General features: G+C 37.0%; 1 protein-coding gene across 3 annotated transcripts in view; it reads right to left on the bottom strand.

Annotated features, from left to right (window-relative positions):
- The window catches only part of DZIP3 (DAZ interacting zinc finger protein 3), a 116,783-nt gene that overhangs the window by 21,689 nt on the left and 82,803 nt on the right, over window positions 1-12,291 (bottom strand). For all 3 annotated transcript variants that reach the window (XM_051985254.1, XM_051985256.1, XM_051985255.1), the window contains 4 exons: window positions 11,990-12,117; window positions 4,934-5,002; window positions 3,344-3,440; window positions 563-666 (listed from right to left, as the gene is read on the bottom strand). In XM_051985254.1, the coding sequence (XP_051841214.1) occupies window positions 563-666; window positions 3,344-3,440; window positions 4,934-5,002; window positions 11,990-12,117 (398 nt within the window). The remainder of the gene's footprint in view (window positions 1-562; window positions 667-3,343; window positions 3,441-4,933; window positions 5,003-11,989; window positions 12,118-12,291) is intronic.

The following is a 12,291-nucleotide window of genomic DNA, read 5'->3' as shown; positions in this document are numbered from 1 at the left end:
CCAGCATGATCTCAATTTCAATAGTTTCTTTTTTCTTTCCATCCTATCTCAAATTTAGAGATTCCCCTTGAAGGGGAGGAAACCATTCTCTACCCACCAAGGATGAAACTATCATATTTGAACCTGCCTTCCAAGTGTGACCTTGGTATTGGAGTTACCCTTTAAATGACAAGAAGGGGGACAGAAGGCTTTTAAGCACAAGCCTTAAAAGTGAGAATCTTTAGAAGAAAGCTTTCCAATTAGCATGCATCCTATTCTGAAAATATGTAGTCGGCATGCACATCCAGTAACTCTATCACAAGCTCTTGATTTATTTCGCTGTGGGAAAAGGGAGAGATCTCCTGGTCATCCTAAGTGAATCCCTACTGTTTCTGTCCATATCTCCATTTCTTGCCCAACAGAGACATTAGGACACAGACATGAAAGTGATTAAATGACTTGCTGACAAAAATCACTTCCTCAATCCAATTTCATCTGCATGAAAATACATATATTAGACTTTACCCTCATTCTTTTAGACATTGTCAGAACTCAAGGTGCCCTAAAGGGAGGAAAGGGTTACCTTGATGCCAAAGTGGTTGCACGGATAAGCTGAAGCAGGCACTCCCTCTCAGTCTGTTCCAGCTGATGGAGGCCAAAATCTCTTCGGCTTTGTAGGAACCACACCTAAAATTTTTAATATTCAAAACAGCTGAAGAGAACCTTTCAAATTTGACATGTCATTTACAATTCACCTGGAATGCAAGGTTAATGATTTTTCTATCTCTGCTTCTAATACTCTAATATTGTAAATGGGGGGGGAACCCTCAAACTATACTAATTTGTGGGTAAACACTTGAGAAACTCTCCTGCTAGAGGCCTGCCTCAGGAAACCAAGATAAAGTGGTTTCATTTTGTTATCTTGATGGGACTAGTTAAGTCCAAGACCACTCCCTACTTAGTTTAAATTTAAGTAATCTCATTAAGCTTGGAGATCTAGATTTCTATCAACCTCTATTGAGCCGAAGATTGGCTCAGGACCACTCTCAGTAAATAGTCCCATTCTACTGAAAATCTAGGCCTGGCATCAGTAACCTCATTCAATTAAAACTACAGTCTCAAATCTCTTTTAAAAGAGCACCTTTGGGGCTCATTTCTTTGCAGAGGACCTAAAAGCAGGACTATGCCATGCCAAGGAATCTCTCTCTCTCCTTGGCATAGCTACCTGTCAGGACCCTCTGCCTACTGAGAAGATATTCTCTTTTCAGAGTTAATCCCTCTTTATCGCTCTCTCATTTATTTCTATGTCAGGACCTGGCAGAAGGTCCAAAGCAACTTGCTCTGCTGCAAGGACCCTGCTTGCTGAGAAGGCAATTCTCTCTTCTCAGTGTTAGTCTCCATTTCCCTAATAGGACTTGGCAGAGGGCTAAAGCAGGAACATGTCAGGCCAAGGGACCTCTCCTTGGCATAGCTGCCTGTGAGGACCCCCTGCCCACTGAGAAGACATTCTTCTTTCAGTATAAACCCCTCTTTATCTTTCTGCCAGGATTCCTTTACAACTCTTGTTACTCTCTCTGCCAGGACTTTGCAGAGGGTCCAAAGCAGTTTGCTCTGATTCTAGAACTCTGCCTGCTGAGAAGAGGCCCAAAGCAGGAACATGCAGGCCAAGGGATGTCTCCTTGGCATAGCTGCCTTCGAGGGCCCCCTGCCCGCTGAAAAGACACCCTCATCTCAACATTAACCCCTCTTTATCGTTCTGCCAGGATTTCTCTATACCCCTTGTTTATCTTTCTATTAGGACTCCTCTGCTAGACCTTTACTTCTCTGTCGGAACTTTGCCACTGAGGAAGTCAGCCTCCTAGCAAAGGCTGACTTCTCAGTGACAATAACCTTCTTTTTGCCAGACTAACTTTTCGGGTTCATAAATTCTTTTATGAAGGACCTGTGCCGACCAGAAGGGGTTCCCATAAGTCTCTGCCCTGTGCCAAACCTCATCATTTGGTTCCCTGACTGGGAATCGAGGGGATCCGAACCTCATCATAAACACAAAGCAAACCATGGTTTCTTGTCCATCATGCACATCTGACAGACACACCATGATGGAGTAAAACAGTTCTCTAAAAACTACAATTTTACTAAATATCAAGTTTGGTAGAGGAAACTGGCCATAGTGGATAGAGTGGCCTTCAAAGTTAGGAAGCTAAAGTCCTGCTTCTAATAAACACCATAAATATTAGTTATGGGACTCTGGGAATCATTTAAGTACTGTGCTCTTAATACTCAGAGTTATCAACTCTCGAAGACTAGCAGTTGCAGAGAAGATGAAGAACTACATTAGTAGAATGGATTTCTGCATCTAGGAATTTTCTCTACCCATGAAATCATAAGTCTAATCTCTATTTTAAATCCTCTAACACACTAGGTAATCTATAATAAAAATAATTAAATGAAAACTGACCTAAGTGGAGAAATTTAACCTAGAAAAGAGTCAAAAAAGAAAATGAAACTTGTTTTTAAGTAAGATGCTATCATAAGGAATAGGAAATAAAGCTGTTTAGCCCGCAAAGTCACAAGAACAATCATGGTATGTGTTGCAAAGAAGCAAACTTAGTTTGAGGTCAGGGAAAATTCTTTAACAGAGCTGTCCAAAAGGGCTGCCTTGGAGGTGGCAAGTAAATCTTGTTGAAGTTCTTCAAGTAGAAGACTCACTGGGTATGTTGTAGTAAGAATACCTTTTTTTGAATAAGTATTGGACTAGACAGCTCTTAAGTCTTTCTCCAGTTCTGAAGTTCTGTGATTCTGTAATATGTTTCCATTAAGAATATTCTATTCTAGTACTATTATTAATAGCTCTTCTGCAAGATCAAGCTACCCCATGCCTTGTCATTTCGGTGTGAAAAGCACTCTGGAAGATATAGCAGCTGGAAGTTAGCATTCAAGGAGGCACTGTCTAGTTGCTTGACATGGAAATGTAAGACTATAGATACAAACAGGGAACATGTTGCATTACAGCAAGGATCAAGTGATGACAGAGAAATAACTTGGATTAATTTTGAAAAACTTTTGTCAAGAGCATCACTACTAGGGATTTCTGCTTCATTTTTTTTGATAAATGGCAGGTCCTCAATAGCATTTACTAAAAAGGCAAAGAGCCTGCAACCACCCAGATCCATGAGCTCATGGAGTTATGATCCTCAAGTGGCTTTTTAAAAATTGTATTAAGGGCATTATGTATTGTATTATTGTATTTAATTGTATTAAGGGCAATATGAGTTTCATATTAAACTCATTGGTATGGCAATAAGCAAAGCTCAGTTAAGACTTTTTTATTTCCTTTCTTGGTTTTTTTTTTTTTTTTTTTTACCTCTGCTGTTATAGCTCTATTAGTTTCTCCATTCAGCTTGCTCAAGCACTTCTTTGCTTTAGCTTCCAGCTTATTTTTCTCCCTTTCCCATTGAGATCTAAAATTTGAAAAAACAAGAGTTAAACCATAAGGAGAGTTTTCAGCACAGACTGCATGCCAACCATGGAATGGCCTCACAGAGGTAAAGGCAGAGGCTATATAATGTCACTCCCCCACCTCCCCACTTCTGTGAAGTAGAAGCAACACCCAATATTGGACTTAGGTATTCATTGTCAAGATTTTGGGAACTGTTTTCAAATAGCTTAATATCTTACTGAATTCCACAGGTTGTTTTCCCAAAAAGCAAATGATCTTCCACAAAACCTAATTTCTAAAAGTATTTTCAATCTCAATGACAAGAGAAACAAAAGATTATCTCTCTTTTCAATTCCCTTAGGCCATAACTTAAAAGCCTATATTGATTATTTCAGTGATAGTAGGCCCTTGTATGTGCATATACATGCACAGACATGCATTGTGGACTCAAAGGAACTTAGTGGGACTGAATATCAGTCAGTTTAACTCATTCCACTGTATCTTCCCAAAAGAAGTCCAGCATTTTTTATCTAGTAAACCTAGCATGTCCCTATTGAAGACCATAAGTGAAAAATGCTATAATTTTATCTCCTTTATCTTAAGATAAATCATTACTCCATATGATGGGTAAGAATCCAATGCAATCAATTAAGTTCAGTTTATCTTCTCTCTCTAGTTCTTCTTTATAATGATAGACTGGGATAGTTAAAGTTCTTATCACACACTACAAATATTTTACATTTTATTTGACAAACATCTAAAAATCATCTTCTCCATGTTTTTTTTTAAGATAAACACATGAACTCAGGATGGCTCTCAATGAAAATCAAGATACAATATGACATAAACATCTGGAGTAAAGTGTAAAATAGTCAGATATATTAAATACAGCCTAGAGGAATTAATTCATCATTGAATTAATTCATCTTAGGACACATACCAGTTGTGTGATGTTGGATAAATCACTTAACACCTCACTACCTCCAGGCAATTCTAAGATTTTAAGTTGCCTGAAAGTTGCTAAGCTACACTGTTAAAGAATCTTCCCTCACCTAGAGTTCTCTACATTGCTGAAATCATAGCATATATCAAAACAAAAAGTAAAGATGTATATGTGTACTATACACACATAAATATATGCATATACACACATACAGGTGTGTGTTCATATTAAATACATATCATATACATACATATCTAACACACACATAGATAAGTATAAATGGCATGTTCAGTTGATGAAATTCTCCCAGGACATGAGCATTCATTATGATCAGAAAACTAAAACCCATTGACAGAATGTATGCACATCCTCCAAAGTCCATGTGGGGACATCAGTGGAGACTGCACTTGCTCATAAGAGCTGGGCTCTCAATGGACAATCTTGGTCATCTCCCTTATGATGACTTCATCTATCTGTGTATCAGTGTCCTAATACAAGTCCTTGACAGCTTGAATGAAATCTCAAACAATTTTATAATTATTCAAAGCAAACAGTGAAGTAATAAAATATACCTTTCTGAAGCAAGTTTCTCTTTAAGCTTCCTGATTTCAGAATCTTTAGCTTGAATTTCCTGCTGTAATCTAGGGAAATGAAAGGTAATATCACCAAAGTAAAAATGATCACTCATTATCAAAGTTGGAATGGCTTTGTATTTCATTAAAAAAAAGAATAAAAAGTACACACACTTGAAACATTTTTAGTTTGAAATTTAAATGGACATGGTTTCTACCTGAAATAGTCTTCTTACAAGGTTTTTCACCCTTCCATTTTTCAAAATTCCCCAGGGGAAAAATAAAAGTAGTATAAAAGCCAACAAGGTAGAAAAGTGTAGACTTGCTTTGTATTTCCAAGTTAACAAATGGCTCCCAAAGGGACTATGGGAGAATGACTGTCACCTTTCTGGGCTTCAGCTTGGGCATCTTCCAATGCTCCAAAATTCCTACGAAGATTGAGGATTTTAAGGCCCTCAGGAGAAAGACACTGTCAAACCATGTAAATTAGCCAGGATCTAGGGTCTAGAGAAAATTAGGTTGGACCTGAAAGGAAGTGTTGTAAACAAGTAAGAATTTTAATTAAAACTTAAAATACAACCCCAGGCACTGGTGCTGTACTAAGTCAATTCCATTGAGTAAATGTAAGGACACTGGGTAAACATGCTGAAGAATCTGGCCAAACTTATAAATATCCTGGTAAGTTTTTTAAAGTTCATTTACAAGAACACATAAAACTATAGAATGATAAAAAGTGGCTTGTTGCCTGATACAAATCCCATCATCCTTTCCAGATGCTCTTCTCTCTTTATATTCCCTTATTTGGTGACCTCATCAACTCCCATAGGCTAACATCACTATGCAGCTCCCTCAATGCTATTGATCTAAGCCTTGTCTCTCTCCTTTCTCCTAGTTCCATATCACTCCCTACCTACTGGACATTTCAAACTTGATAAGGTACAACATATCAAGTTCTAGCTACAGCTAGAACTCAAAACACATGCAAAACAGGTAACTTTCTCCCAAACAAACTCCTCTCCAAACTTCCCTATTTTGATGGATGGGACCACTGTTTTTACAACCTCTTGTCACAACTTCAACTTTATCCTCAATTATTCTCTCTCTCTTACCCTATGTAACTAATCAGTTGCCAAATCTCACTGTTTCTACCTCCACAATATCTCCAGCATTCATTCCCTTTACATGGACACCACTCTGATTCAGACCCTTATCATCTCTACTCCCCTCTCCAATATGATCTCCACAAAGCTGCAGTTTCCTAAAATGCAGGTCTGACCATGTCATCCCCCTACTGAATAAACCCTTATGGATCGCTATTGCCTCCAGGATCAAATATAAAATTCTCTGACCTTTAAAGTCCTTCACAACACAGTCTCAACCTACCTTTCCAGATTTATTATTCATTGCTCCTTTTCTCCCCTCCCACAATCCAGCTAAGTTGGCCTTCTTACTCTCTCACACCAGATATTCATTTTCAGTCCTCATGCTACTGGGCGTCCACAAAGCTTAGTTTGGTCTTGCCTTTTCCTCTAAGAAATCCTTCAAAATTCAGCCCCAAATCACCTTCTACATGAAGACTTTTCCCCACAAGCATTAGTGCCTCCCACCTCCAAAAAAAAAAACCTAGTATTTATTGTGTATGCACACCTTGTCTCCTATGGTTAAAATTTAAGCTTCTTTAGAGCAATGTAATCATGGTTTCAATTTTTGTCTTTGTATCACCAGTGTCTAGCACTGTGCCAGGCACATAGTAAGTACTTAATACATGTCTATTGTTTGATTCTTAAATTTCTTTTTCTTCTGCTACAACTCTATCCCTATTCATAAGTGTATTTTTACCTCTGTCCTATTAAATTGACTAATAGGAAAATATAAGGACTATTTTTTCTTGAAAATCTGATACATGTGGGGCCTCAAGATGCACAGAGTTTTGGTTAATAGAAATTATTGGAACTATAAAGTATGCTCTCAGAGTCTTACAACAAGGAACTCTAAAGTTCAGCAGGCTTGCCTTATCCTACATTTCTGAGTCTGTCAATCCACCTTTTCTCTAAGTTTTTCAGAAATGAAAAAGGAGGCTGTGATGGACTGAGATTACAGAGAGGAATAAAAGGGTCTCAGTAAGAATCTCTTAATTAGAGAATTATATGTTTTACCATTTTAAGGACTAAATAAATAGTAGGAAAGAAGAAAAGTCTCAAAAGTTATATTTATTTACTCTTTCTCTGGGGTGTTTCCATTATTTCACTATTGTATTTAATGAATTTCCTATTAGAATGGGTAAATATATAGTGCCATAGCTGGAGCCCAAGAGTCAGAAGAATTCTGTTCTGTGACTGTCTCTAATTAAATGAGTGACCTTTGGCAAGTCACTTCACTCCCCCAGAGCTTCAATCTGTGATTTCCTTGTTTTGATAATTAGATTATAGACTCCTTGAGGGAAGGAAATTTGTATTCTACTTCCTTTGCAGAGTCTATGTAATATGGGCATACATTATGAGTAGATGCTTAATAGATTATAAAAATTAGGAAAAAAAACTTTACAAAAATCACCTAGTCCAATTTTTTTATTTTGCAGACAAGAAAAATGAGGCCCAAAAATATCAACTAATTTGTCAGAAAATAACCAGGCCAAAACAGAGCTAGAATTTAAACCTAGATTTTTTGGTTCCAAATCAAGGGCTCTTTCCAGGGAAAAAAAAAAAAAAAAGTAAAGCTATATCCCTATATGGGATGGATGTGAGGCCTTCTCAGAGAACTCACCCCTGCCATAGTATGGGACTACAGGTCCAGGAAACCCCCTCCCTTGCTTGTACTCTTGCTTAATTTCACACAAACTGCTTTGTAATCTATAGTCCCCCTGTTCTTGTATCTTGAGGATGGAGTACTAAATCAGTGACATCTGAGGCACAAGATGTGATAAAGTTGTTTAAGGGTATAAAAAACCCTACTCCATTACCTGTCCTTTGCCCCACTTCCCCAGATCAAGGGGGAAGGCAACATCCCTTTCATGTAGGAACTGAATTAACTGTTTTCTGTTCTGGCTCTGAAAAACTTCTATTTGAATTATTTTGGGTTAGTGGTCGTTGTCCCACACATCCTAAGACTATTGTTGCCTTTCCTTTGGTTAAAATCCATTATTAGTCCTTGGGAAGTTTATTCTGATTCAGTGCACCTAACCTTATGTTCTACTAATATCTACATATAAATCTTCTATTCTAGGCATTCCTAGAATTCAACTTGTACTTTTCTACAGTTGAAGTGCTAGAAATGAGGGTTGAGAGATCTCCTGGCTGTTCGTGGATTTTGCAAAAGAATTTGCAATTCCAAATGAATACAGGCGAAATTGTGGTCAAAAAAATGGGTTTATTACACTGAGAAAACTTTCTCAGCAGGCCAAATCCTGAAAAGATTTGTAGCAAAGGTAGGTTTTTAGCAAAGATAGTTTTACACTGAGAAATAACTTCCTCAGTGGGCTTTCCTGATTAGGAATTTTTGAAGGTTTGGGGTTCAGCCTTTCATTATATTGGGTTGTAAGCCTTCTCTTGCTGTTGTCTATTCTATAGCAGGACACCCAAATACCCGGGAAGATTTGGGCTGTCAGGAGCTACACTAAAGCAGAATTCCTTGGCTGGCGACACTCAGACTGGGAATTCCTACATTTTTAACAGAAACACCCCTTAATCAGGGAACTGATCACCTCTCTCCCTCTCCAGGGATTCCTGGGAGGATGGGGCACTATAGAATCTGGAAAAATCTAAGACTTGTGGCAAAAAAAAAAAAAAAAAAAAAAAAAATTGGTTTATTACACTGAGAAAATAACTCAGTGGGCTTTTCCAAAAGGAATTTCGCAAAGTTAGGTTTTAGCAAAAGTGGGTTTATACTGAGAAAATAACTTTCTCAGCAGGCCAAATCCTGAAAAGATTTATAGCAAAAGTTTTGGGGTTTCAGACTTTGATTATTGTTTTTTGTGGCCTGAAGCTAGGGAGTTATCTCCAGATGAGTTTGAGGGACTAATTTTCAATTCAGTAAAGGGTGGTGTTGATGCCCCAGGCCAAGATCTCCAGTTGAATTGTAGATGAAGATGACTATGGGAGTTTCCCTTATGAACAGGACGGTGGGGCCCCTCCCAGAAGTCAGGAGGCATTTGAGGTTTTTAGGGTTTCTCTAACCCAAGTCTATCCCCCCTAAAAGATCAAGACAGACACATACATCACTATCTTTTCCACTCTGTCTGTTCCTCTCTGCCTTCCAAAATTCATCCTCTAAGGCCTCACTCAAGACCCACCTCTTCCATGGATCTTTCCCTGAGAAGTCCAGCTCTGGATGATTTCTCAGGCCTCTTCCATTTTTCTGCACACACTCAATCAGTAGGATACCCCATGGATTAGTACCTTGTTTTACAATTATTTGTGTACCCTCTAAACCTGAATTGCAACTCTGTAAAACTGCACAAGTATTAAATCTGATTCATCTTTTTATCCCCTAGGGGCCTAGCACAGTGCCTCAATTATGAAAAACAAAATAGATATTTTAAAAATGAATCTATTAGGTAAAAGAGATACAGTATATCCTCATACTGGATTCTGATGAATATTCCAACAGGACTATATTGTTAAGCTATCCTCTAGATCAGGATTCTTTAATCTAGATTTGTGAACTTGATTTTTCAATATTTTGACCATTGCATTTCAATGTAATTGATTTCCTTTCCAATCCTACATATTTCATTTTATGCATTAAAAATATTCTACTGAGAAAGGGTCTACAACTTTCATTAACTGCCAAAGGGGTCGATGAGACAAAAAAAGTTTAACAACTTCTGCTTTGAAGGATTTGATAGAATAAGGAATCATCCAGGTAGTAACCAACACATAAGAGCATCTCTCTCTCATGACTACAATTTTTAAGACCTTTTCTAAAATTTCTAAGATTTAAATAAGGATTCAGACTAAAAGATCAACCCCCAAATTTTGGCCACCAGAACTTAACCTACCTGAAATACTAAGAATTTAACCAAATTAATGCTACCAATTCAGAGAATCCAAAAATGAGTTCTGCTATGTTCAACACTCCTCTCTTTTTAGCCTTGACTGGTTTGGTCTACAGCATCTCTCTGGACTCAGAGAAGTAAACATTTCATTTAAGAGCTCACAACTATGACAAATTCCTTCTCTTCACAACCCACCTTAACATTAATATGAAAAAAAAATTTACAATTCATATCCCTTTCTCAAGCTCTCTCCCAATAGCATAGAAGTTATGGAGATTTTCATATATATATATGGAGATTTTCATATATATATATATAGCATTACCCTATATATAGCATATATATATAGCATTACCCTATAAAGATGCAAAAAGGAGAAAAAAATCAATGTTTGGAGTGCTCTTAAGACAGAAACACTAAATTCTATTGTTGGAGCTACAAATTATTCCAATTCTTTTGCAAAATGATTTGGATTTCAGTAAGAAAACTCACTAAATATTTATGTTTACATCTTTTAATCCAGAGTTCCTATATAGCCCAAGAAGGTAGGGAAAAAAAGATATAAGAGACACAAATATTCATGGCAGTATTTTGTGTGAGAGCAAAAAGTTGGGAACAAAGTGAGTGCCCATCTATTAGAGAATGCTGAAAAGATGTAAGCTATGATGGAACATTATTATAACATAAGAATATCAAAAAATATGAAAAATTCAGAGAAGCATGGAAAGACTTGCATGAATGAATACTAACTGAAATAAGAAAAACCAGGAAAACAATAAACATAACGACTACACTGAGATAAATGAACAAAGATAAATAACGCATAACTAATGGTAACAATCGGTATTAGTCCAGAAAAAAAATGAGAAAATGCATCTTTCTTGTTTTCCTGGGAGAGACCTTTGGATGCAAAACATTACATACATTTTAGATATACTGAGTGGTTTGGTTTTGCTTTACTGGTTTGGTTTGGTTTAAATTACAAAGAAGAACTCACTGACATAAGACATCGAGGAAGCAGAGGTAGATCCAGAAATAATTAAAATGGAAAAAAAACAAAAGCTAATTTTTCTAAAGGTCTTGCCCCAGTTCTTTACTATATATACTGATGTAGCTCTAGAAGAGCAACTGTTCTCAAATTACTACCTATATGATAATATTTTATGGTTTGTGGGCTATGATTTAATTTGGGTGAAATTCTTTGTTTCTAGATTTGTAAATATGAAAGGATAATTCATTTTGCTTGCTGTAAAAAGCCACAGGTCGAAATGCTGGAGAAATAAAGACTGAGAAGAGTACAAATTCAAGGTAGAAAGGACAAGGGAATGGGAAGTAGCTGTTCTTCTTGGATTCAATTTTGATTCAATCCAAGCCTTGTGAATCACAGTGATGGATAAAAGAGATAGTGCTCAATTGACTCTTATCATATCTGTAAGGAAAGCATCCACCAAGAGAAACATGCATAGTGATTTTTATTATTCAATTGTATATGACTTTGTGGACACAGCACACTAGAACTGTCCAAGGGTTTTTCTCAGCAAAAATACCTAAAATGGTTTTATCATTTCCTTCTCCAGTGTATTAAGGCAAAAAAGAGTTTTATGCTTCTTGCGCAGGGCAAAGCAGCTGAAGCTGAATTTGAACTCAAGGCCCTGACTCCAAACCTCATATTCTATATACACTGAGCCACCTAACTGCCTCCTATAATTTTAGATACAATCAATCTACAATCAGTCACATATAAGACAAAGAAGAGCCACGACTTGAAAACTAATTAACCCCCATAAATAAAACTATTATCACTAGGCTTGCCCTGCACATAAAAAACCAGATGCACAGAGCAATCAGTGACTATGAGCTCCTCATCCAGCTGGCAAGGCAAATTCTGTGATTATTTTTGCTTTGAAGAGATCCCAAGTCTGGTGTAGAATCACTAACATGTGGAGTCACAGCGCCACCTACAGAGTACATGTAGTTTTCCTGTTTTAGAGCCTGTCTTGCATTGAATGAACTATTAGAGCCAAGGCTTCCCTTCAGTTATTAGATCAAAGCTCTGCACTTACTTGCAAACCTTGTGGTTTCCAGAAGAAACTTGCTGGTTAAGACCAGAAATGATTTTATCTTTGTCTTTAATCTGTACTTGCTTCTGTTGCCACTGGAGAATCATGGCTTCCAACTGTTTTTTGAAGTCCTGTTAAAGGAAAAGTAGCATATTTTAGATAATGCTATTCAGGTCACCAAGAAAAGGAAGAAATGGCAAATGCTGATGAACTACTACTAATAATAACTAATAACATATAATAACATATAATCAACTATAAATTATAACATATAATGGATAACAACAACCTTTGTTTATAAGAAA

The sequence above is a fragment of the Antechinus flavipes genome, chromosome 3 (assembly GCF_016432865.1).
Source record: "Antechinus flavipes isolate AdamAnt ecotype Samford, QLD, Australia chromosome 3, AdamAnt_v2, whole genome shotgun sequence".
Lineage (NCBI taxonomy): Eukaryota > Metazoa > Chordata > Mammalia > Dasyuromorphia > Dasyuridae > Antechinus > Antechinus flavipes.
This window is presented reverse-complemented; position numbering and strand designations above follow the sequence as displayed.